This window comes from Electrophorus electricus, chromosome 16 (assembly GCF_041902795.1).
Source record: "Electrophorus electricus isolate QZ-2024a chromosome 16, ASM4190279v1, whole genome shotgun sequence".
In the NCBI taxonomy this organism is placed as follows: Eukaryota; Metazoa; Chordata; class Actinopteri; order Gymnotiformes; family Gymnotidae; genus Electrophorus; species Electrophorus electricus.
Genome location: NC_137512.1, coordinates 22,792,903 through 22,816,111, shown reverse-complemented (window position 1 = coordinate 22,816,111; position 23,209 = coordinate 22,792,903). Strand labels below are relative to the sequence as shown.

General features: G+C 42.4%; 2 protein-coding genes across 9 annotated transcripts in view; one reads left to right on the top strand and one right to left on the bottom strand.

Moving 5' to 3' along the window:
* Positions 1–20,621, top strand: part of cep290 (centrosomal protein 290) — a 26,345-nt gene extending 5,724 nt beyond the window's left edge. For 5 of the 8 annotated variants that reach the window (XM_027019661.3, XM_081698569.1, XM_081698571.1 and 2 more), the window contains 45 exons: positions 94–276; positions 2,183–2,272; positions 2,726–2,848; positions 3,462–3,585; positions 4,373–4,545; positions 4,915–5,077; positions 5,183–5,283; positions 5,598–5,664; positions 5,948–6,060; positions 6,252–6,336; positions 6,461–6,594; positions 6,907–7,071; positions 7,212–7,361; positions 7,451–7,566; positions 7,677–7,779; positions 7,973–8,203; positions 8,300–8,473; positions 8,571–8,679; positions 8,909–9,114; positions 9,279–9,430; positions 9,536–9,647; positions 9,884–10,339; positions 10,772–10,936; positions 11,175–11,282; positions 11,495–11,629; positions 11,783–12,046; positions 12,545–12,652; positions 12,979–13,178; positions 13,408–13,621; positions 13,930–14,067; positions 14,379–14,600; positions 15,069–15,203; positions 15,575–15,720; positions 15,831–15,986; positions 16,168–16,291; positions 17,533–17,667; positions 17,925–18,011; positions 18,129–18,293; positions 18,383–18,505; positions 18,624–18,796; positions 18,980–19,121; positions 19,197–19,267; positions 19,386–19,480; positions 19,577–19,635; positions 19,718–20,621. In XM_027019661.3, the coding sequence (XP_026875462.3) occupies positions 94–276; positions 2,183–2,272; positions 2,726–2,848; positions 3,462–3,585; positions 4,373–4,545; positions 4,915–5,077; positions 5,183–5,283; positions 5,598–5,664; positions 5,948–6,060; positions 6,252–6,336; positions 6,461–6,594; positions 6,907–7,071; positions 7,212–7,361; positions 7,451–7,566; positions 7,677–7,779; positions 7,973–8,203; positions 8,300–8,473; positions 8,571–8,679; positions 8,909–9,114; positions 9,279–9,430; positions 9,536–9,647; positions 9,884–10,339; positions 10,772–10,936; positions 11,175–11,282; positions 11,495–11,629; positions 11,783–12,046; positions 12,545–12,652; positions 12,979–13,178; positions 13,408–13,621; positions 13,930–14,067; positions 14,379–14,600; positions 15,069–15,203; positions 15,575–15,720; positions 15,831–15,986; positions 16,168–16,291; positions 17,533–17,667; positions 17,925–18,011; positions 18,129–18,293; positions 18,383–18,505; positions 18,624–18,796; positions 18,980–19,121; positions 19,197–19,267; positions 19,386–19,480; positions 19,577–19,635; positions 19,718–19,906 (6,684 nt within the window). In that variant the 3' untranslated portion in view covers positions 19,907–20,621. Of the gene's footprint in view, positions 1–93; positions 277–2,182; positions 2,273–2,725; positions 2,849–3,461; positions 3,586–4,372; positions 4,546–4,914; positions 5,078–5,182; positions 5,284–5,597; positions 5,665–5,947; positions 6,061–6,251; positions 6,337–6,460; positions 6,595–6,906; positions 7,072–7,211; positions 7,362–7,450; positions 7,567–7,676; positions 7,780–7,972; positions 8,204–8,299; positions 8,474–8,570; positions 8,680–8,908; positions 9,115–9,278; positions 9,431–9,535; positions 9,648–9,883; positions 10,340–10,771; positions 10,937–11,174; positions 11,283–11,494; positions 11,630–11,782; positions 12,047–12,544; positions 12,653–12,978; positions 13,179–13,407; positions 13,622–13,929; positions 14,068–14,378; positions 14,601–15,068; positions 15,204–15,574; positions 15,721–15,830; positions 15,987–16,167; positions 16,292–17,532; positions 17,668–17,924; positions 18,012–18,128; positions 18,294–18,382; positions 18,506–18,623; positions 18,797–18,979; positions 19,122–19,182; positions 19,268–19,385; positions 19,481–19,576; positions 19,636–19,717 lie in introns of those variants that run through there. The other 3 variants (XM_081698570.1, XR_014117449.1, XM_081698574.1) reach the window with 3 other exon arrangements.
* rlig1 (RNA 5'-phosphate and 3'-OH ligase 1) lies at positions 20,234–23,209 on the bottom strand. Its single transcript, XM_027019659.3, has 7 exons — positions 22,988–23,209; positions 22,710–22,827; positions 22,216–22,311; positions 21,977–22,093; positions 21,332–21,529; positions 21,056–21,225; positions 20,234–20,851 (listed from the first exon to the last, which is right to left on the bottom strand). Exons 1-7 carry the CDS (start codon positions 23,075–23,077, stop codon positions 20,654–20,656), a joined length of 987 nt encoding a protein of 328 aa, XP_026875460.2. The 5' UTR covers positions 23,078–23,209; the 3' UTR covers positions 20,234–20,653.

Sequence of the window (23,209 nt, the reverse complement as noted above, 5' to 3'; positions counted from 1 at the left end):
CTATTTATTATCACTTTGTTAAACTTTAAGTTTCGTCAGACTCTAGTTTGCCTGCTGTCACTGTGGTTCTCATCTTTCATGTTCATTCCACAGAATTCGGAGGACATGAATGCCATCCTGAAGAGTGAAAACCAGCACCTGCAGAAGAATTTGGAGGAATCAGTCAAGGAGATGGAGAAGATGACAGAGGAATATAACAAGATGAAAATTGTAGTCCAGCAGACAGATGGTATCATGGATCAGCTGAGGAAAGAGAGGGATCAGGCCAATCTGCAGGTTTCCTTTTTGGACTTTTTTTTATTAGCCTATAAATCTATACATGCCATTTTGAAGTTGTGTTAAACTTTTCGACTTATGAAAAAAACTGTGTTGTGACATCTCATGAAAACCTATGAGACTAAATCACATGTCTTCACTTCCATTTTTCATATCACTTTCACTTTCTCACTTTTTTTTTTTTTGGCGGGGGGGTGCACAAAAGTAATATTACATGGAATATACAGCTCCAGAAAAAAAAATGAGATCACTACAAAATGATCAGTTTCTCTAGTTTTACAATTGATAGGTATGTGTTTGACCAGGCTGAGCAGTTTTGTTTTATTCTATAAACTACTGGCAACATTTCTTCCAAATTCCAGATAAAAATATTGTATTTTAGAGCATGTGTTTATGAAAATGAATAATGGTCAAAATAACAAAACAGTTACGGAAATTTCAGACCACAAATAATGCAAAGAAAACAAGCTCATATTCATTTATAAACAACACAGTACTAATATTTCAACTTGGGATGAGTCAAGAAATCAGTATTTGGTGTAATAACCCTGATTTGTAATCACAGCTTTCATGTGTCTTGGCATGCTTTCCACCAGTTTTTCACATTGCTGTTGGGTAACTTTACACCACTCCTGGCACATAAATTCCAGGAGCTCGGCTTTGTTTGATGGCTTGTGACCCTCCATCTTCCTCTTGATCACATTCCAGAGGTTTTCAATGTGGTTCAGGTCTGGAGATTGGGCTGGCCATGATAGGGTCTTGATCTGGTTGTCCCTTATCCACACTTTGATTGACCTGGCTGTGTGACATGGAGCATTGTCCTGTTGAAAAAAACAATCATCAGAGTTGGGGAACATTGTCAGAGCAGAAGAAAACAAGTCTTCTTCCAGCACAGTTTTGTAAGTGGCTTGATTCATGTGTCTTTCACAAAGACAAATCTACCAGATTCCAGCCTTACTGAAACACCCCCAGATCATCACCGATCCTGCAGCAAATTTCACAGTCGGTGCGAGACACTCTGGCTTGAAGGCCTTTCCAGGTCTCCGTCTAACCATTACATGACCAGGTGTTGGACAAAGCTGAAAATTGCACTCATCGGAGAAGATGACCTTACTCCAATCCTCTACGGTCCAATCCTTATGGTCTTTCGTAAACTTCAGTCTGGCTCTTCTTTGCTTCTCACTGATGGAAGCTTTTTTCTAGCTTTGCACAACTTCAGCCCTGCCTCCAGAAGCCTGTTTTGAACCGTCCTCGCTGTGCAATTCACCCCAGCTGCTGCAGGCCATTCTTTTTGTAGGTCACTTGACGTCATCTTACGGTTGTTAAGTGACATTCGATTGAGGTGGTGATCATCACGGTTGGTAGAGAGTTGTTTTCAACCTCTGCCAGTCTGTAGCTGTTGTTGTCCCATGTGTTTGCAGCTTGACCTTGTTCTTATGAACCATAGTTTTTGAAATTTCTAAGATAGAAGATACCTGACGCTCACTGTATCCCTCTGCCACTAAAGCTATAATTGAACCCTTTCTTTTCAGCTCTTTTCGCATGGACTGTAGCTGTATTTTGACTACACTTACTTTTCGGGTAATCCTAGCACTGCTTTTCCTATCCAGCTGGTCCTTTAACAAGAGAATAGTGATGATGGCAGCAGTGGTTTTTATACTGTTGCTCATTAGAATAGGATTTTGTTAAGGTGATCACCTATTCAGCATCTGATTAAATGACGAGTGTCTGTAAAGGAATTCAACAAACACTTGGATGGAATGGCTGCTGTACATGTAGAGATGCTGATTTAGAAAAATTGGAGTGGTCTCTTTTTTCCAGAGCTGTATACGCAACACTTTTCAAGAACCCAAAGACACTTGTGATGAATGTGTGTTTGACTGACTGATGGACTGAACGTCTGTAGGTGAGGGAGCTAACAGAGCAGATCCAAGCTCGGGCTGAGGAGGACGATCCTGTGATGGCTGCAGTCAGTGCTAAAGTGGAAGAGTGGAAGGTAATGTAGCATGTGTGTACATGCATTGGTTCCACCCTCTAGTAAATCACGTCAAGAAATTATCCCTGCAGCTGTTGTTATTCCTGCCAGCTATAGTGAATTAAAGTATTTATCTACTGAAATCAGGTTGAATGCTTGTTCAGATTAGCCTTCTAGTTGCACCTGTTTTCACCTTGCTTTTGGCGCCAAAGCAGCAGGTATAGGTTTGGGAGGATGGACAGAAATGCATTCACACGGATCTGAATCTTGAATCATAGTGCCTGGGACAGTTAATTACCTAAGTGTTCTGTTCTACTGCCAGAATCCAACTTCTGCCAACTGTGGTTATATGCAAATTTCAAATAATTGCTACAGCTATTAAATTACAGTTATTAAATTTTTTGGCTCCCTGTGATTTCCTGTGTACTTTATATAATGATCTCTGTTTGTGCCTGTGTTCTCATATGCTTGCAGAGTGTATTATCAGGGAAAGATGCAGAAATCCTTGAGTACCAGCAGATGATTCATGAGCTGCGAGAAAAGCTGAGAACTGCCCAGACCGATTCAGACAAAAGCAACATCCTTATCCTGCAGCAGGTCTGGCTCAATATGCAAACCTATCAGTTCTCACAGTGTGGGCCAAATACACGAGGCCCCATAAAAGTGCTGTTTTGGAAGAAAGAAAATAAAAAGCAGAAATTAAATCACTTGAGATTTAAACCAGAATAAGGGACAGGAACTATAGCAATGGCCCTGGCACTCATGCAAAAATGCTTGGCAAAGACTTCACTTCTCACACTGTGGTTGGGAACTTTGGGCTTGATTTTTCCTTTGACTCTTCTGAGTGCTTCCTTTCAGTTGTTTCATACTTTCAAGCTTCCCTCACTTTTCTTTTTCCTCTGTGGCTTATTACTCATGTACCGCAGATCATTTATGAACTCTGCGGTGTAAGCGCGTCTTTTTAATTTAGCTTTTTTTTTTAAATGAATGAACAAACCAATATTTATTTTTCTGTCTCTGTACTTTTTTGTATTTCACAGTACTTTCTTACATTCTGCTTAAAATTTTTTTTTTTACAATTTACAGTCTGCTTACTTTCTACTGAAGAAAAATGCATGTGTGTGAATACACTCATGGGTGATTTTGTGCGTGTGTGTGCGTGGGTGCGGGTGCGGGTGCGGGTGCTTGTGTGCACCTCTGCTATTCAAAGGCTGTACAGGACAGAGACCATCAGATCAAGCTGCTGTCTGAACGAGTGGAGCAGTACACTGGTGAAATGGAGAGGAATGCTTCGCTCATAGAGGAGCTGAAGAAGCCAATAAAAAAAGACAAGGGTATGCTTCTGCCATATACAGGGGCAACACGTGAAATTATGCGTCCTTTTCCCCCGTTTGCTGCTGTTGACAGTTGTCTGTCATTGTTGATGATGACCAGCTCTTTAATAAAAAAAAAAAGAAAAAAAAAAAAAAGAAGTGGAAATGGCACAACCCACTGACAAAATGCAAGAATACTACCTCAGAATACAAGAGAGTAACAATAAATAGTACACATCACACTTTCATACATTCTTCAGTTCAACAACAACAAAATGTACTCAGTTTTGCCCAAATCTGGTTAAATGATTCCTTTTGCAGGTTAAGAGAAGAGGAGAGCTTTTTCCATTATGTAGATATCATGAATTATAACCATCCATTCATTAACAGAGGGTGGGTGTGGATTTAACCTGGTTTTCTGGCATTTGCCTTTTTGCTACCTGGATTTGAGATTCCTGGATTTGAGATTCCTATCCCTGCCGTTCCATATTGTGAATGGAAGGTTACTCAAATATAAAAAGTCAATAGTGACCAGCTCTAAAGTTGTGAATGAATGTCCAGTTTGTCAGTGACCTATATGAAGCCAAGTACTGCATGGCTAGCTGTTAAAAACTCATCTTTGAGCACACAGAATTGCTTGGCTGTGCTGCCCTGCTGAAGGTGTCAGGTGCTCTGAGATGCTTTGCCTGCCTCCTGGCATTTGCCACCTGCCCGCATTGCTCTATGGCCATGCGAAGAATGAAAGAAACTAAGAACAAACCAGCGTGCACCACTCCTCTTATTGGGCTTTGCGGCTGGGTCCCTGTAGGGCTCGGCTCCACTCTGCAGCAGCGGAAGCTGGAAGAACTGAATAGCCGGCTGCAGGCAGCAGAGCGGCGGGCCAAGCAGGCGGAGCGGGCGGCCCTCCTCGCCGAGACGGACGCCCGCGACAAGGACAAGGAGCTGAGTGAGAGCCTCAGCCGCATCCGTCTCTACGAGTCGGTGAGCAGACGGGCTGTATGTTACCCACACCGCTGGAGCCAGGCTGGAAACAGCTTTACATTACAAGAGGTTAACCAGATTAGGCTTTGTGCAGGGTGGGCTCTGTAATGGCTCAGTGCAAACCTGGTGCTGTCATAAAACATTCTGGGCGGGGCTTGAACCTGCAACCCCAAGGTTTAAGCTGCCTTAAGGAAACACAAAAGTGTCAGACACACCTCCAAACTCATCTGCCTATGCTGCAGTACATAATGCTTGACGTGCAGACAAATGTTTTTCTTTGAAGACAAATGTTTTGTCTTTTCTTTGAAAAGCATTCTTTCCTTCAGCTTGCAGCTGGACGAAACATGTATGCATTGGGTTCCATTCCAGGGCACGGCTGGGCTGGAGGCTGCCATAGCTGAGATCAAAGACTGCAAAAACCAGCTCAGGATGCGGGACCGGGAGATAGAGGCCATGACCAGGGAGATAAACCAACTGGAGCTGAAGATCAACGACCTCCTGGATGAAAACGAAGAGCTGAGAGAGCGCCTGGGTGAGTCACGTGAAGTACTCTTGGTATCTGCATTCCAGACGTTCCACTGCCTCTCAGGATTTGGAGTCTCCACTGATTTATATTTTGGCCTGTTGTCTGTATCAGGGCTAAATGCAAAAGAAGAAGTGGATTTGACCGAGTTCCGGAGATCAAAGGCATTAAAACAGAGGCAGTACAGAGCGGAGAATCAGGTCCTGCTGAAGGAGGTAGCGAGACCTAAAGCTTTACACCGTTTATTGAGGGCATTATACATATATTCTTGAGGATAAGTACAACTTCTTCAATTCTAAACCAACAAGGGCTTTTGTTGGGGTTGTTTCCTTTATAAACTCTTCAACTAAAGCTTCATAACTTTAGTGTTTGCTCCTACTTCTCTACTTCTGATTATACATTTATGAATGGACAGTTGGCTCTAATCCCTTCTTTACTTCAAATTCAGTGGCCAACTACAATGTGTGTCTTTTTGATATCTGCTTGTGTTGTGTGTCAGCCTTTCTAACTCTAGTGAGCTCTCTGGTAGATTGAACGTCTCGAGGAGGAGAGGTTGGAGCTGAAGCAGCGTATCCGTAGCCTGGTAAAGGACAAAGGTAAAGCACTGTTCAGCCACCCAGGACTTAAAGACTGTAAACCGTGCCTTCTCTGTTCACAGTCCTCATTGATTATCTAGAATCCTTTTACATATGTTTAGTGTGATTTTATACAGTTGAATGTCAGTTAAAAATTAGTTATTTTAAATACTACAGAAATAACAGGCCCAGATATGGTTTGTGGCTAGAGTTAAGTACCTCCATCATGTCATAACATGGGCATTCTTGCATTGCCTAAACCCAGTGCACAGCTGTTTATGCTGGCTGTAAATTTCTCTTGTAGGTGTCACAGTGGTCAGTAGTTCACTGCTTGATGACAGTGCTGAGGAAGGAACTAGTATGTCCATTGGGGAGAGACCCATCCTCCAGTCTGCTCATGAGGAAGTCAAATGGAAGGTGGGTTTCAATGAAGAGTCAGATAGCTGAAGCTCAGTAAGCATGCAGCCAAAAAAGCAGCATGAAGTCATGTTCCATCTCTTTTGTTTGTAAATGACGAACAACCAAATGATTCGATCTTGACCAAAGGACTTCCTAGCATGAGCTCAGCCACCAAATCTGGGATTTGTTTCCTGCCCCTGTTTCCCCAGAATGACTTCCTGCAGAAAGAAATGAAGAGCAAAGACAAAGAGTTGGAGCTGAAGATAGCAGAATCCTCCCAGTTCAAGGCCAAACGTCAGTGCCAGACTGGACACACCTGTTGCAGCGCTGTCTACATTTAGTTTTCTATACTTTTTTTTTTCTTTCTTTCTTATTTTCTTTCATGTTCCCACATCGTCGTGGTTTTCCCCCTCTGCAGTGAACGAGATGATGAAGGAGAACAAGCAGCTGGAGCAGGGCATGAAGGAGATCCATCAGGCCATCCAGGAGGCACAGGACACAGTTCACTCTCCCACCGCCCTCAGCATCCCCAGCCTGGAGCGACTCGTCAGCGTAGGCGCATCCACGTCACCCTACAGGCTTCTGTTTGGAGCCCGTGTAAACATGCTGTAAATGTACAGTGACATTTTTAAACACCATAGGTGTTGCTGAGATTTGCTGGGGCAACAGGATGACAGAGAAGATGACTAAATTATATAGTCCATTTTTTGGAAAATTATATTTAAATCTTTCTGCTTTCTGCCTCTTGTAACAGAGTTATAGAAAGAATGTCAGATTTTTGCGTTCATCAAATATTAAACTTCTACATTGCCTGAATAATTGTGTTTGGGGTGTACTGAAGTCTCTCTGCCTTGCTGTATCCAGGTCCTGGAGATTAAGTACTCCAATGGGAAATCTGATCTAAGTGCCCATCTGAGGGCACAGCTGGATCAGCTGACCGGTCGGAATGAGGAACTGCGACAGGAGATGAAGACAGCCAGAGAGGAAGCAGCCATCTCACTCGCTCACCTGGCGAAAGCCCAGGACAAGGTTGTACTTTTGGTGCACCTGCTAACTGGGAACATTATCGTTTAGAAAAAAAACATGGAAAACTGAAGTTGAAAAGCGATAATGGCTAAAGAGTATATTTTCGTCAGTGCTGGATTATTTTCCTGGTTTCTTCTGGGCAGATTGTGCGTTTGGAGGGTGAGGTTGAGGCGGCGAAGCTGTCAGCTGGCACAGCCATTCTCCCCAAGACTCTCCCATTACCTGAGGAAATGGCGCCACCAAGTGTGCAGATCGTCAACTCTCTCAACGAGTACATGATCCACCTGTTACAGGTGAGCATCTGACTGTGATAAAATAAAACATTTTTGTCTTAATTACTTGAAAGATTAATTAATATCTGAAAGTGCCAAATGACTTTCAGGAGATGAAAAATAAAGAAGAGAGTGTCAAGCAGCTCGATGTGGCTTTGGAGGAGTACAAAAGGAAGTTTGCCATTTTACGCCATCAACAGGGGCTACTATATAAAGAGTATCAAAGGTTTGTGCTGCACATGTGGTAAATAGTAAAAGGTCTAAATATTAGATATATCTAAATGTGTATATATAAATATTGCTTATTCATGAGCACTGCACACTTTTTTGTTTCAGTGAGAAGGAGTCTTGGGAGAAGGAGAGAGACTTGTTTGCCGAGATGAAGGCCAAAATGGAGGAACAGAAGGATTTGGATGCAGTTAAGATCACAGAGCATAATGTAAGATATGAACCATATGAGCCATATTTATTTATCCATACTAAGGACTGGATACATTGCCTATAATCCATTGCACTTGTTTTTATTGGATGGTTTTGGACATTTGGGCATATGTTTTAGTACAACCAACAACATGCCATTGTTCTTTCCACAGTGAACTCACTCCCATGTTGTTTTGTGTGTGGACTTTCAGCGCTGGCTGGAGGCTATGCAGCAGGACCCGGCTGAGATCCGCAGACAGGTGTCCGAAGCTGCCCGAAAGATGACCGTGCTCAGAGTGAACGAGAAGACCCTGAGCCGTCGTTACACTACTCTGATGGAGCAGGAGCAGCATCTGAGGAAGGAAAACAATAGGCTGAAGGGCAACTTCACCCAAATGGAGGTTGCAGTCACAGAGAGAGTTGGCTACCTCCAGAGGTTCAAGGTGCAAGTTATTAAAAGCTAGTTTTAATAACAGTAGCCATTGTTTTCATTTTTTCAAATTTTTGTTTTTGTATAATTGATTTCCTGACATTGGCAGGAGATGGCTGTGTTCAAAATGGCAGTACTTCAGAAATCTCTGGATGACAGTGTTCCATTGTCAGAGCTGGAAAGGGCAAACAAGCAATATAATGTGCTTACAGTCAAATACAGAGACCTCCTTCAAAAAGACAATCGCCTTGTTCAGAGGACCACCATGCTGGAACATCTGGAGGTATGGGGCTTTGAAGGAGTGATCTTTGTTGATGGTGGTGTTTTTTCTTTTGCATGTGACAAAAGTAAGCCTCTTGCACTGCTTTCATGTGTTTCAGAGTGAGAACATTTCCCTCCGTGAGCACATTAGCTCTGTCACCAAAGAGCTTGAGATCACAAAAGAGAAGCTGCACACTCTAGAACAAGCTTGGGAAAATAACACCACTGGTACAGACTTAGACTTAGACTCAGACTTAGAATCGACAGTTAGCTGTTAATCTTGACTTTTAGCTCTTAATAATTGCACATGTAAGGCCACAGGTAAGTGGATCCTCAATAAATACTAAGAGCTTCTTGAAACTTTGGACCACCGATTGGAGCAGGAGTGTCCATAGAACAGTCTGATTGTCAAGGAAGGCCGTGCTTGCTGAGCGGATGTGCATGTCTCCATGTGCAGGTGGAGACAGCAGCATGGACAAAGCAGCGAAGGCTCTGGCCAACAGCGAGCTTGTGGCGGTGTCCAAGCGTATCACCACACTGGAGATGAAAGAGCTGAATGAAAGACAGCGAGCCGAGCACGCGCAGAAAATGTATGAGCACGTGAGGAGCTCCCTCACACAGATGGAGGAGCGCAACTCTGAGCTGGAGGACAAGTTTGCCCAGGTGCATTTGTAGCATCAATCTTCACAGCTGTCTCTCAAAAAAAAAAAAAAAAATAGCGCTAGAACCTTAAAACTCAAATATTACACTGTATACCTTCGAATAGCAGTAATAACACCCTTGTAAATCTTTTGTAACATATACGTTTGTGTGTGTGTGTGTTAAAGATGGCAAAACAGAATCTGGAGGCCCAGCGTGTTGAGCGGGAACTTCGAGACGAGCTCGCTGACAGCGTTAGTAAAGAAGTCAGTGATGCAGACCGGCGACGCATTGCAGAGCTGGAGAGAAGCGAGGCGCAGCTCAGGACTGAAGTGTCCAAGTGAGCTCCGTCTTCCTGTCATGGCCACATTTCTCATCTCATTAGTGATAGCTATAGTAGTCGTACGTAGGGTAGCCACAGGTGCTGACTGAACATTGTGCTCAGGTTGCGGGAGGTTTCAGACGTGGCCAAAATGCAGGTTTCTGCACTGGAAGCCAGGCAGAAGTCTCGAGAGAAGGAGGTGGAGAGTCTCAGGAGACAGGTGCTTGACTATCAGGTAAGACGCTTCTTTTGTGAGATGCTAGAATATGGTATTTAATATGTACATCTAATACATTGTTTGCTTGTTTCACTGATTCTGCTGTATTATCACAAAATAGGTTGAGGCACATGTTAATTGGGTGTTAGAAGACAATAATTAAGAAACTAGTTTTATTTTCTGATATTTAAGGATTGTTTTACAGGTAAGAGAGCCAAGTTACTTCTGTGAATTACACTGTGTTCCATTGGCAGGCTCAGTCCGATGAGAAGGCCCTCATTGCCAAGCTCCACCAGCACATCGTGGCCCTGCAGCTGAGCGAGACAGCTGCCGTGGGCAGGCTGGAGGCCTCAGCCGCCCACCTGCGCGTGCTGGAGGCCCAGAAGCTGCGGGCGGAGCAGCAGCTGGACGCCCAGCGGCAGGCTCTGTGGCAGACCCGGCAGGAGGGTCGCCAGCGCGCTCGCCATCTACGCCATGCCCTGCAGGCACTCCGCAGGCAATTCTCCGGGGCTCTGCCCCTCGCCCAGCAGGAGAGGTTCTCTAGCACCATGCTGCAGCTGCAAGCGGACAGGCTGAGGGCCTGCAAGGAGGCACGTGGGGCCCAGGAGGAGCGTAGGACAGCAGAGGGGAGGGCCCAGGAGCTGGAGCTCCAGCTCAAGGGTCTTGAGGAGCTCATGGCCACGTTGAAAGATGCTAAAGGAGCACAGAAGGTACGCTGCCGGTCAGTGACACTTTACATGAGAGCACTGTTGTACTGCAATTTAATTAATGCAATTCTAATGTAGTTTAAAAATGATTAGTGTAACAATCTAATCATACTCTGTGCTCGCCTTTTGTTTACGCTGACCAATCTGACACTTTCTTCCATTATATAAATGTTGCACTATTGTTACTCAGTGTATTACATTCTAATTAATTGCATAATATTGTAATTAATTATATAGCATAGTTTTACTGTCACAGTAGGGCATAATGTAAAATGTTACCATTTTTAAAAGCATATGTGAGAACCATTTAAATTTCAAATAGATATGTTTTTTTAAAGTTAAAAACAGGTACTTGGTGAACTCTGAAGCATTCTGTTCTTGGGACACCTTCTTTTGAAGTGTAAGTGTAATCTGTTCTACTTGCCTCTCACCCAGGTGAGTGAGTGGCATAAGAAACTTGAGGAGACTCGTCTGCAAGAGTTGAGAAAGAACCGTGAGCTGGTGGCCCAGCGAGAGGAGATCCGGTACCTGAAGAACATGGTTGCTGAGCAGGAGCACACCGTCAGCACTCTGGAGGAGGAGCTGGTGCAGCAGAACAACGTGAGACTATCTTGGTGCAAAACAGATCAAATTCATCTTAAATTTAGTTTAAATAATGTTTGAAAATGGATAGTAATGTCACAAAATGAACTTCAAAGAATACAAAGCTTTTTTAATGGACACATCACTTTAAAAAATTTGTATCAGAGGTCTACTGAATATTCAGTGTTGGTTTCAGGTTTGCTGGTTAAAGGTTTGCGATAACAGTGGTATATTAAGTTCGATTGCTGCCATCCAGATGCTGGAGGAGCAACAGTTGTCCTGGGATCAGAGGGAGGTGGAGCTAGAGCGGCAGCTGGAAGCCTATGAGAAGCAGCAGAACCAAATTATTGGCTCTGCCCAGAAGGTACTGCACACTACTCCCCGAGCCTGCAGCTAACCACATCGCAAGTGAATCATGTTTAATATGAACTGTTTTGCTCGGTGATGTTTTAGATGGCCCATCTCTGATCCAACAGTATTTTGGTGATGTTAGTTAGCTTTCTGTTACTTCAGGTGACTGAAATAGTTGTTTCTTACTGAAAAAGCATCTTTGTGTGATTGGATGGTTGGTTTTAGTTTGAAGAAGCAACAGCTTCACTGCCAGACCCAAGCCAACCTTTAGCCCACCAGCTGGACCATGCTCTAAGTAAAATTAAGGAACATGTTCGCACCATCCTGGGCACACAAGCCACCTGCAAAACTCTGGAGGAGGTACAGCAGTCAGTTGTATTATATATTAATTAAAAGTGAGAGGCTTGGGGGGAAAAAGCTCATAAACCAATCTCAATAGCATATCTACTTATCTTTAGAGGACTTCACCTCTTGTGCCATTTGGTGAAAGGCCTATGCTTCCTGTGTGAGCAGAAGCTGAAAGAAAAGGAGGCAGCACTGTGGCAGGCAGAGCAGAACGTGCTGTCACGGGACCGTGTCATCAACGAGCTGAGACTCCGCCTCCCAGCCGCCGCCGAGAGGGAGAGGCTTCTCGCAGACCTCAGCAAGCAGGACGAATTGGACAGCCAGCCAGCGCTGAGGGTTGCCCACCAGTCGATCAGCAACCTGCAGAGCCGACTGGACCAGAAAGAGGGGGTCCTCAAGAAGTACCAGAACCTTCTAGCCAAGGCCAGACAGGTACTTAATGTATTTGCATAATAGTGATGACTTTAATTGTTTCTAACATTTTGGTGATGTTTCTATATATAACTATGGGTACAGTTTTTGGAAGAAGTTGCATTTAACCCACATCTCCTTTAGCTAAGTCATCTGGACAGGGCTTCCTAAAATCTATGTAATAAAAAGCTAGCTACATGGTAAAAGTATCACCATGAACATACTCACCCCCATTATTTAAGAGAGATGTTCTAATGCTTTTGGGAAGCAGGGCTCTGATTAGTTCAGATATTTACATATAAGCAAACTTGTATGTAATAACTTGTAGGACCATCCTCATTGTATCAGTTGTCCTGCTAGTTGCATATGATGTCATATTAGACCAAGGTTTTTTCCCCCAATGTAGTGTTAAGCCAAGTGATCTTGAAAACGTGAAAAGTAAAAAGAATTGGGATAACCAGTGCACACATCTCTGTAAATCTGTCTCTTTCACCTCCTCTCCCTCCTGTGGCATAATAGGAGCAAGAGCAAACAGCCAAAAGGCATGAGGAGGAACTGAAAAGCCTGCACCAGAAGCTGGACCTGCACACAGACATGTCTCTAAAGAGCTTCAGACAGACAGCTCTGGTAAGCGTACGTTCTTGCTCTTAAAGTTGCAGGCAAGTTCCACACACCATAAGGCTTTAAATATTCACAAGAACATTCAATGTGCAAAACACTTGTCCCTATTTATGCCAAAATCTGAAATCCATCATAGCTGTTAATTACATGCAGAGAAAGTTAACTGAGTTTACAGTTTTTATATTTTTCCACTTAAAATCAAATAAGTTTTCAAATAAAGCCAAGATTTCAAAAAGAAAAGCTTAAGTGCACATACTAAGGGAGTTAACCCATTAAAAGATCTAAATCAGACCAGACATCAGATAAACCACTCTAATGACTGCACTCCGTAGGACCTAATGAAGAAACCCACCATCTCCGTGCCAACCACAAAGCAGCTGGCACGTCTAGCTGAAATGGAGCAGACGGTGGCGGAGCAGGACACATCCCTTTCATCTTTGACACTCAAGCTGAAAGAGCTGACTGCTGAGCTGGACAAAGAGAGACAGCTCACAGCTTCACAGGCCCAAGAGCACATGGCACAAATGGCCAAGTGAGTCAGACTGTAGGATGGCATAGGATAACAGCCCAAACCTTTGCTGTCTCAAAACCCTGACTAAATGCTGTTTCAAAGCTAATAACATCAAATATTACAAAATTACAAAATTATTAAAATCTGTACAAGTCACTGACATGCATCAACTAATATGCTGCACAAAAAAAGATAATTGCATCAGTTATGGAACTTCTCTACCCTTTCCATGCCTCCGTTTGATTTGCAGGCTGGAGAACAGACATGCTTCTCAGATGAAGACTGTCTCTCAGGAGGCAGAAGAGCTGAGAGCCCAGGTGTCCCGGATGGAGAAAGAGTTGCAGTACCTGCACACCGAGCTGGAGGTGCAGAAAGAAGCTAACATGCGCTCGCCAAGTAACACCATGAAGAACCTTGTTGAGCGGCTAAAGGCCCAACTGGCCCTCAAGGAGAAGCAGCAGAAGGTACCAAGAAAGCATGTAGTTTAGCTCTTATGAGAAAAAGTCATACGAATACTTTGTCACATAGGGCCAGTTTCCTGGACATGGAAACAAAGGAATGAACTAAAATGGACTGTCTGTGGTGATTCATTATTGAATATCTTTTCGTCTTGGTTTAGGATTATTTCTAGTTAGGGAAACCAGCCTGTTGTCACTTTTTAAAAAAGAGGGAATGTGTTTCACATTTTACAGTGTTTTTCTCTGGTTACCACAACATGCATGTTTGCATAAAGCAGTACCAGCTGTAAGCTGATGTTTTCCTCTGTCTGCAGGCTCTCAGCAAAGCTCTGTTGGACCTTCGGGCCGAGATGACATCCCACGCTGAGCAGCAGATCATTGCAAATGCAGCCCAGAAGGAGGAGTCTCTCAACATTCAGCAGATCGTGGACAAGCAAACCAAAGAGCTCATGGTCAGCATTCTGAAACTTCAGGCTCTGAGCACACACCGAGGCCCTGGGCGCTTGCCATAAACACTTTCTCTAAATACTTACTCAGGCCCTGAGCACTTACACAGGGTAGGCCTGCTCATCCAGGCTTTATGCAGACATGTTCATACAAAGGCGAAAAACACTGGTTAGGAGGTCAGCATTATTTTATGCAAATGACACTCAGAACCCCACCACTGCAAAAAAGTTGCATTATATTATGTTAAACTGTTCAGGTATACTAGTTTTATTAGTACTTTGTATTGGTTTATTTTGTCAACTTTGCTACATGACAGAGCCGTGTGAAGGAACAGAGCGAGGAGCTGCACAGCATGAAGGAGACCATGCGAGCAGGGAAAGCTCGAGAGAGCTCCCTGAAGGAGGAGCTGGAGAGCCTCAGCAAGGAGCTGCAGAGGAGCCAGAAGAGCCAGAGCAGACTGCAGAAAGAGAGAGAAGCTCTGGAAGAACAGCTGGACGAGCTCAAGCAGAAAGTGAAGAGGCTCAGCAGTGGTTTTCAGGTTAGGGGGAACATCATCTCAGCTCTGGGACACACTGGTGATGTTAAAATATATGGACAAACAACAAACTTACAGTACCAAACTAATGTTCCTAGGTCTGGCCTCATTCATACTGTAGCTATATATGAGTGTAGAGGGCTTAAGCAGCAGTACCAGTGACCTGTTCTAAGAGTGACATGTTCAGGGAGAAGGCACCAGGAAGTTCCCAATCCCAAAAGCAAAACCCCACCTGCTACTTTTATAAGTCTGAAAAGGGAATTGGATTAGTTATATACTGAAGTGTAAAAAGAAATAAGTGAATTTAAGAGTACAGGCTCCTCTTTATTCTCTAATATGTGTAGAGGCAGTGGACTGTCATTAAATTTTAGACAACATGCCTGTCTGTACATATATACAATATATACAGGAGATAAAAGTGTGTGTGTGTGTGTGTGTGTGTGTGTGTGTGTGTGTGTGTGTGAGATGTAGGGTCAAACTGAAAGTGAGGTTAAGGGCCCCTCCATAGAGATTCTACAGAAGAAGATACGCAGGTTGGAGACAGAGCTTGACAAGAAGAGTGTGCCAGAACCTGTTGAGAAAAAGACCACAGTAAAGGATGAAAAGGTGAACATATAATTACTAAATTAATAATAAATCAACCATTAATGTAATTTTTGTTAAGGATAAAATTAAGTGTCTTTGAGGAAATTCTGATACACACACACACACACACACACACACACACACACACTATGATATACCACAGTGCTAACTATGAACCAATATAATGTCATAGGATCATAGGATGTTATGTTTGTAGCTAAGTGCTTATACTAGATATCTCAAAATAAGAATTATTCAGTTATGACCAGATAATTCTACCCTAATTCTGAAAGAAATGCATATATTTATGCACATTAACACAACGTTGAGTGTATAGAATGTTCTATTTAGATATTTTCTGGATAATTTAATAATTGTGCATTTTCTTGCAGTCCCACAGAGAAGAGCTGGTGAGGTGGGAGGAGGGTAAGAAGTGGCAAGCCAAAATGGAGAAAGTCCGGAACATTCTGAAAGAGAAGGAAAAAGAAACAGACTCCCTCTCCAAACAGCTAGCCACTTTAAAAGAGCTCTACGGAAGGTCACAAGCACAACACAAAAGACAAGCTTTGTATTTACTCTCAAAATATGAAAGGTTTGATTGTGAAAACAGGGGTTTGTAAGACTTTGTCTTTGTCTTGTGCTTTGTAGACTGGAGCAAGAGAAAGTGGCCCTGCAAAAGAAGTTAAAAAGTCGTGGTGTAACAGCAGATCAGGTTGTAGGTACACGAACCCTTGAGGCCGAAAAAGAGGTTGAGGAACTGAAGAAAATAAATTTTGAACTGGAACAGCAGATGGAGATAATTAAGTATGTTTTGCCTTCACACCTTTATAGTCTTCTGTTATATAGTATTCTGAGACCAGTTAAATGAGAGATCTAGTCTGTTGTAGTGGTGACATTTATATCTGAATTGGTATAATATGTATTACAAGTTTGGGTGGAAGTTAGTTTTAAAGTTTGAGTTTCTTTTCAACTTTGCATGTTTCAGACAGCAACAAGCTTTACCTCGAGATGCCGCAATGGAAGACATGAACCTCAGGAACCTCTATCTGGAGGAGAAGCTTCACTCTCTGGAGAGTCAGCTGGCAAGAGAGTCCTCATCAAGGCCATCTGTAAGTGGCTCTCTATTTCTTCATGACAATCTCATACACAATGATTCATCTACCCAGCGTAGCTTGCATCCTCAAGGAATTTGCTCTGTGAGCTTTGAGGTCACACCAGTGAACATGGACATAATGACCATTGGGAAAATGTGGCCATGAACAAGAAGATTATGAGGAGATGATGGGTGATTCTAGCACATACAAGTGCCTAATCCTCAAACCAAAATCACTACTCTATAACAGGCAGTGCCGGAGGAGAGTGGAGATGAAAGGAAGGAGAACAAATAATCCTTGAAAGAGAGAGTGTTACAAACCTAGATATATGTGGTGGGAACTGACAAGCGTGACGGTAATGATGGAACACTTAAGACTGTAGAAATGCAAGAGTGGACATAATAGATGACCAAGAGAGCAAGCCTGATAATGAGAGAGAAATAAAAGATTGAGAATGAAGAGGGAAAAGACATGGCTCACATGTGCGAACATGGCTCAGGAAGAGGACAAGCGTTATGAAGATGGAGCAGGACAAAGAGAACTCAGCTCTCAAATGTTTGAAAATGCCTGCTCACAAAGAGAACCAGAGAGGCCAGAAGAGAAGACTGAAGAGAGAGGACATAAGTTAAGGCTACAACAAAGAGAGCAAGAGCAGGGTGAAACGGACCATTTTGGAGAGGTGATATATCCTCAGTCAAGGATGTTTCTATCAGCACTGACGGGGCTAAAGCATGACTTGCAGATCTCTGTGGGGTCTCTCAGCTGCAAAATGGCTGCTCTCTCAGCTGATAAACCATTGGAGGAGGATGGAGTCACATCTGAAGAAACGGCCATGGAAAAGACTGGAGACACCTTTATCATTAGAGCCAGATGGGATCCAAATGACATCCAGAGCTCTTTTGCAAGGCAGCATGGCACTGATGATGCACGTAAGAGCAAAGGTATCTTTAAAAACAGAGGTCTTAGATCATTGCTAAGAAGAGCAAGTAAACAGTGGAGGCAAAGCAAAATTACGCCACAAAAGTCTCGCAAGATACTTGATTTTAGTCCCAGTATGAGACCCTAGTCCTGAAGAGAACACAGTTCCCAATAGATATTTATGTAGGCTTCCTGCTTATGTTCCTTTGCACTCCCAGAATTGTGATGTGCTGTAGTACCCATGTATCTTCGCCAAACTCTGGTCTTGGACTGTTATTTATTAACTTTATTTACATTCATTTGTCATCACTTAACATGTGATGTCATTTACTGCACAGACATCTGGCAGGGGTTCTGGTTCACCATCACAGAGAAAACATGAGCTGCAGAAAGAAAACCTCAAGCTATCCACTGAGAACCTGGAGCTTCACTTTCAGCTAGAGCAAGCCAACAAAGACCTGCCACGTCTAAAGGTATATCGCTTACCTTTATATCCTTATATCCATCCCTTAATGGGATGCATTGCTAAAAAAGCTAGTTATCATGACTTTACTTGTATAACACTAACTAATCTTTGCTAACCTCTTTTAATTATTAGCAATGGTAGCATGTGTGGGTGAACTGTTTCTGTAAACACAATCATAACAGGCCCTTGGAAACATTATAACAGCAAAATATTGTTTTGGATATATAACAAAGTGGCATAGTGAGGGCTGTTCTTCTTCAACAGGCTCAGGTGTCTGACCTCAAAGAGATGTGTGATGTGCTTAAAAACGAAAAGACAGAGGTGGAAAAGAAGCTGGGTCATGTCCGTGGAGTAGGTCATAGAATCCATCACTCTGGAATTGGAATGTAGAAAGGACACATTCTACTTTCTAGTTCACATTCTAATTTAAAAGCATCTGGCTTCAAACGTTGGCTCTCTTTTGTGCAGTCCGGACGAAGTGGAAAGACAGTTCCTGAGCTGGAGAAGACTATTGTGCTTATGAAGAGAGTAGTGGAGAAGGTGCAAAGAGAGAACGAGAGTCTGAGAAAGAACTCGGCCACCAACACTCAAGAGCAGCTTACCACTCTGGAGAAGGAACATGAAAAACTCAAGGTGAACTTAACCCTTCTACTTGCCCCCCATTATAGACACACTTTTCTTTTTTCCTCTTCTTTTTCATTTATACCAAAACATTTCTCTAGGCTGAGTGTGACAGGATGAAGGAGAAAATGGAGATTCAGCTGGCATCAAAGCTTGAATCAAAAACTAAAGGAATGGAGAAAATTGTAATTGAAAATGAACGATTGCGCAAGGAGATTAAAAAGGTTCATGACACTAATAAAACTGGGCAGCATATTTACCACAGAAAAGTACATTTAAAGCAATTTTCAATAATGAACCTGTATCTTGGATTGTAAGAAGGGCTTGTGTACTCCATTATAGGAATTTGAGACTACAGAGAAACTGAAGGTAGAAAAGGCTAGTCTGGAGGTAAAAAATGAGAACTTGAGGATGGAGCTTGAGGAGACTAAAGAGAAGTTTCTAATGGTGCAGTCCAAGGGGCCATCCATGGAGGGGGCAGACAGTAAGAGCTGGAAATCTATGGTTGTAACAAGGTAGTGAACTGCAGTTCATTTTCCTTTAAAAATAAGAGTATCTTCATTTTTAAAAGTGGAGAATCTTTTGCAAAAACGAGTTCATAGATAAGAAATTTCATTGCAACATCAGATGTGTGTTTGAAGACGTGTCTTGCATATCAAATACCAATTTATGTAAAAATCATACTGTTTGTCCTGCAGGTTATTTGAAAATAAAATAAAGATGCTTGAGAGTGAAAATGCCAAGAAAGACACACAACTCTCACAGCTCAAAACCCAGCTGACCGAGGCCCATGAGGAAGAGCAGAAAATGCAGCGCATCATCGACCAGCTGAAGGAACAAGTGTGTTGAAACAAAGAGTTTTCATTGTTGCTTTTTTAAATAAGCAACTTTAGATCTGTAGTTTCTTTCTTGCAGGTGGAACTCATGAATATCCCCATTGAAGCAACCACAGATGAGGGACTTGCTAAGGAGTTTCAGACCATTAGGTAATGTGAACTTATAAGAAATGATAATGGACTGAGGTGGACTAAGAGTTAATTGTAATTCATTTCCTATAACTTTGTTACAAATCATTAGACTCAATATGCCACCATCATTTTTCAGACTTGCGAACCATCAACTGGAAAAAGAGAAGGCCCATCTTTTACATCAGATCCAGAAATATGAAGAGCAGTATGGAACCAGCTTGGATGGACCAGGTACCATTTATACTGAATGATGCCAAATATTCAACTAAATGTATACAAAACAGGCTTACAAGACTAATTCATCCTCATACTGTGATCTCTTGCTAGCATATAAAGACCTTCAGACAAAATTAGAGGCAGTCAATGCTGAAAAGTGTCAGCTGCAGGTATCCTTAAATTTAAAATGGTGTTAATTACAATGTTATGTTTCAGGCTACATTACTGAGAGCTGTAATGATTTGTTTATAGGAAGAAGTGACTAAAATGAGCAAAGAGCTGGCGAACTTTGACCCAGCATTCTTTGAGGAGCTTGAAGATCTGAAGTTCAATTATAATGTGGAGGTAAAGAAAAACATAATTCTGGAGGAACAGCTGAAAAAACTTTCAGAGCAATTTGGAGTACCAGTGGACATCCCAACACATGGGTCGTTTAGCTAATGCAGAACATGTGTGACTTTGCAATGTACATCTGTTAAAACTTGGTACACAGACGTTATGGGAGATGGATGACGTAATGTTTTTACAGTCAATTTATTTTTGTGATATATTTATGTACATTGTAAATTCTTTTTTTTTAAACTAGAAAGATGCATGTTTTTCTGTGATGGTTAGTTGTGGCCTTATTAATTTGCTTTAGTATATGTTGATTTAGAATTAATAGGTTTGTTGCATGTGTAGTACTGTAACCATCATTGCCTCAGTCAGACTGAATAGAGCTACATGTTTTGGTTGTCAACTTCCCACTGTTAAATTAATAACTATTACTTCAAACTGTTAAAACTATTTTATTACATCAGTTTACATGGGGGTAGATGACTCAGTTCATTTATGTATTTCGTTTAAATAGTATCATCACCACACCTAATGTTCATCAAATACTTTATTTTTTTGACATCCCAATGAGTTCCATGTGTTTGCTTTATCAGTGCTGATGGAAACGCTGACAATTTCTACCATTTTCCCCTCTTAAAATTGAGAGTGAATGAATCCACAGTTTTAGGTTAGGCACTTGATGGCTATGCAGAGATATCATTAATTGCCTTTAAATATGTTTTGTGAAGAATTGCAATAGACAACTTTCAGATCTTGGTAACATTTAAGGGTTGGCAGAGATGAACCAATGTAAATTAAAAATGAACCATTGAAGTAGGAATGTTTTGCATTTCCTTGGTCCACCTTAACTGATCAGGCATCAAGATGAATCTCCCGTAAAGAATTGAAGTGGTGACCATTGAATCTTGACAGGGCATTGAGTAAGTTCTGCTGTGAGTCAGACAAACTGTCCTGATTATACTCCATCATGTCCATGTGAATAACAACAGGTCGGGAGTTAAGGAAGGGATCACCATTAGGCCATTTCAGACCCAAGTGGTGGCGATGAACCTGAAACAGCAGCCAACATCAGATAAAACGATACTAACATTTTAAAACAAAAATAATATATAGAGTATTCCAAGTCTGAGAGATGGAGTACAAAATTATAATGAGCAAACAAAGGTTCTACCAATAAATCAAATGGATAAACAAAACATCTAGCAATGACTGGTCTCTGAAAAAACAAAACCCTATACTGAGAGATTACATTACCTTGATGAGAGTCCCATCATTACAGTGCCAAACTATGCCCTCCACACAGCCGTCTTGGCATTCCTGGAACCAGGAGTAGAGCTGCTGGTAAACCACTGGCGGCGCATTCCTCACCCTCAGGATTCCATGAGGCACCAGAACATGCAGCGGATGCTTCTTGCTACCTAAGCCTATTAAAAAAGTAACACAGTTACGTTTAATGAAAAAACAAGATTGAGGCACTAGTTTTTAACACTTATGTGTATTTCAGCAGCAGACAGCTGGAGGTCAGCTTACTGTACGGATTTCCGTTGACGTTTGTCCCAATAAGTTCCAGCGTCTGCTCCATGAGGTCTGCCAGGGGAACACTGGCGATTTCCAGCAGATCTTCATTCTCACAGTAGGGCCTCAAAACGAGAGCTACTTCCGCATCGTAACTGACTACAGAGGCATGCCAGCAGTACTGCTTGTTGGTTTTCTCAACTGGAACCCATCCTTCAAAGCCAAAAGCAGAGTAGTTTTAACTCTCCCTGCCATCCCTCGATGCTGTACACCTTAGTTGAATACAACCATCACAGCTTAAGAGGCTTTATAATTACCTGAAGTTAAACATGATTTAGGCCATTTTTTTAAATGACTTTTAAACTGTCCTGGCTTCCTGCTGGCCATGAGTAAAGTAGTTACTCAGAAACTTCAGAAGATTTCTCAACAAAACTGTAGTCCTCTCTGCCCATCAATTACCTCATGCACGAATGCAGCACACAGAAGGGTAAGCGAAGCACAAAATCATGTATATCTTTGTAAAGAGGGGTACTGGAAAAAGGTGCAGAGAATGGGTGTGGAATTAAAGGGGGAGGTGGCCATGTCTGACAGAAGTCTGCAGACATCAGTTAAAGCAGCTTTATTCCTGAAAGGCTTTGTACACGGCTAATACTAATGTACCAGGGATGTGCCCATGTTCATCGGGTATGGGATGACCATTTTCCTGCTGAACCCGATGTGCAGGGATCCAGGAATCTGGCACTGCTCTGAAATCTTCTTCAACATTCCATGTGAAACCTAGTGAGACACAACAGAAACCAAACTGTTTGCCAGGAGAACAGATCAGTAACATCTGACATGCTACCAATAACAAAGGGAGGGATGGTGAGTCATGTTGAGTGTAGAGATGAAAATAATACCTTTACAGGTCTTCTGAGAGTACTGGTATACTTTGAACCGCTTGTCTGCCTGCTTGGTGGGTTTCCGATCTAAGCGAGCCCAGAGGTATGGTTTACCTTCAACGTAAACATGTACATTTATGGCATTTAGCTGACACTTTTATCCAAAACCACTTACAATTATGACTGAGTACAACTTGAGCAATTGAGGGCTAAGGGCCTTGCTCAGGGGCGCAACAGTGGCAACTTGGCAGTGGTGGGGCTTGAACCCACAATCTTCTGATTACAAGTCAACTAACTTAACCACTGTCTCTTAAACAAAACAACCAGTTAACAGTGCAACAATAACTCTTTCATCCATTTAGTTGTTCACTGCTTTAGCAAATCTTCACAATCCTTGATATTACGTGAAATTATAATAAAACACCACGTGAACTCACTCCCCTGGGCTGCCAGCTTTTCTTTTACAAAAACGCAATACGGTTCACACTGCTGTTCATTTTGGCGAACTGTACCTTTGTGTGCTGTGACATAGCAACATGTGCCATCCACCTTCTCAGTGGCAACAGCGCAGTCGATGTTCGCATCAAGGGCGACGGGGTTCACGTTGTCAGTGGCGACCACCTGGAACTGCTGAACACAAGCGACATCAGCATCGTCAACGACAAAGCAAAGTTAAACGATAGAGAGTTAAAACTGTACTATATAGCACATTTGCAAGCAAATGATTTTGTAATTTACAAAATGACAGTAACAGCACACAATCGCGAGGCGACGATTATTTTTAATTTACCTGACAGTCGCGTTTTCTGGATGGTTCTGCTCTTACCTCCGTCAGAAAAACACAAGGGATTTTTTGCTGCACTGAACCCAGGCGCCGCATTATGATCTTTGCGCTTAACGTCCACTAAATCACTAAACGGTTAGATCTTTTTATTTCCCAATCGCCTGGGCAAAAATAAACGTGCAGACTAGATTATCTAACTAGCCAGCTAGTAGTTGATCTGACGGCAAA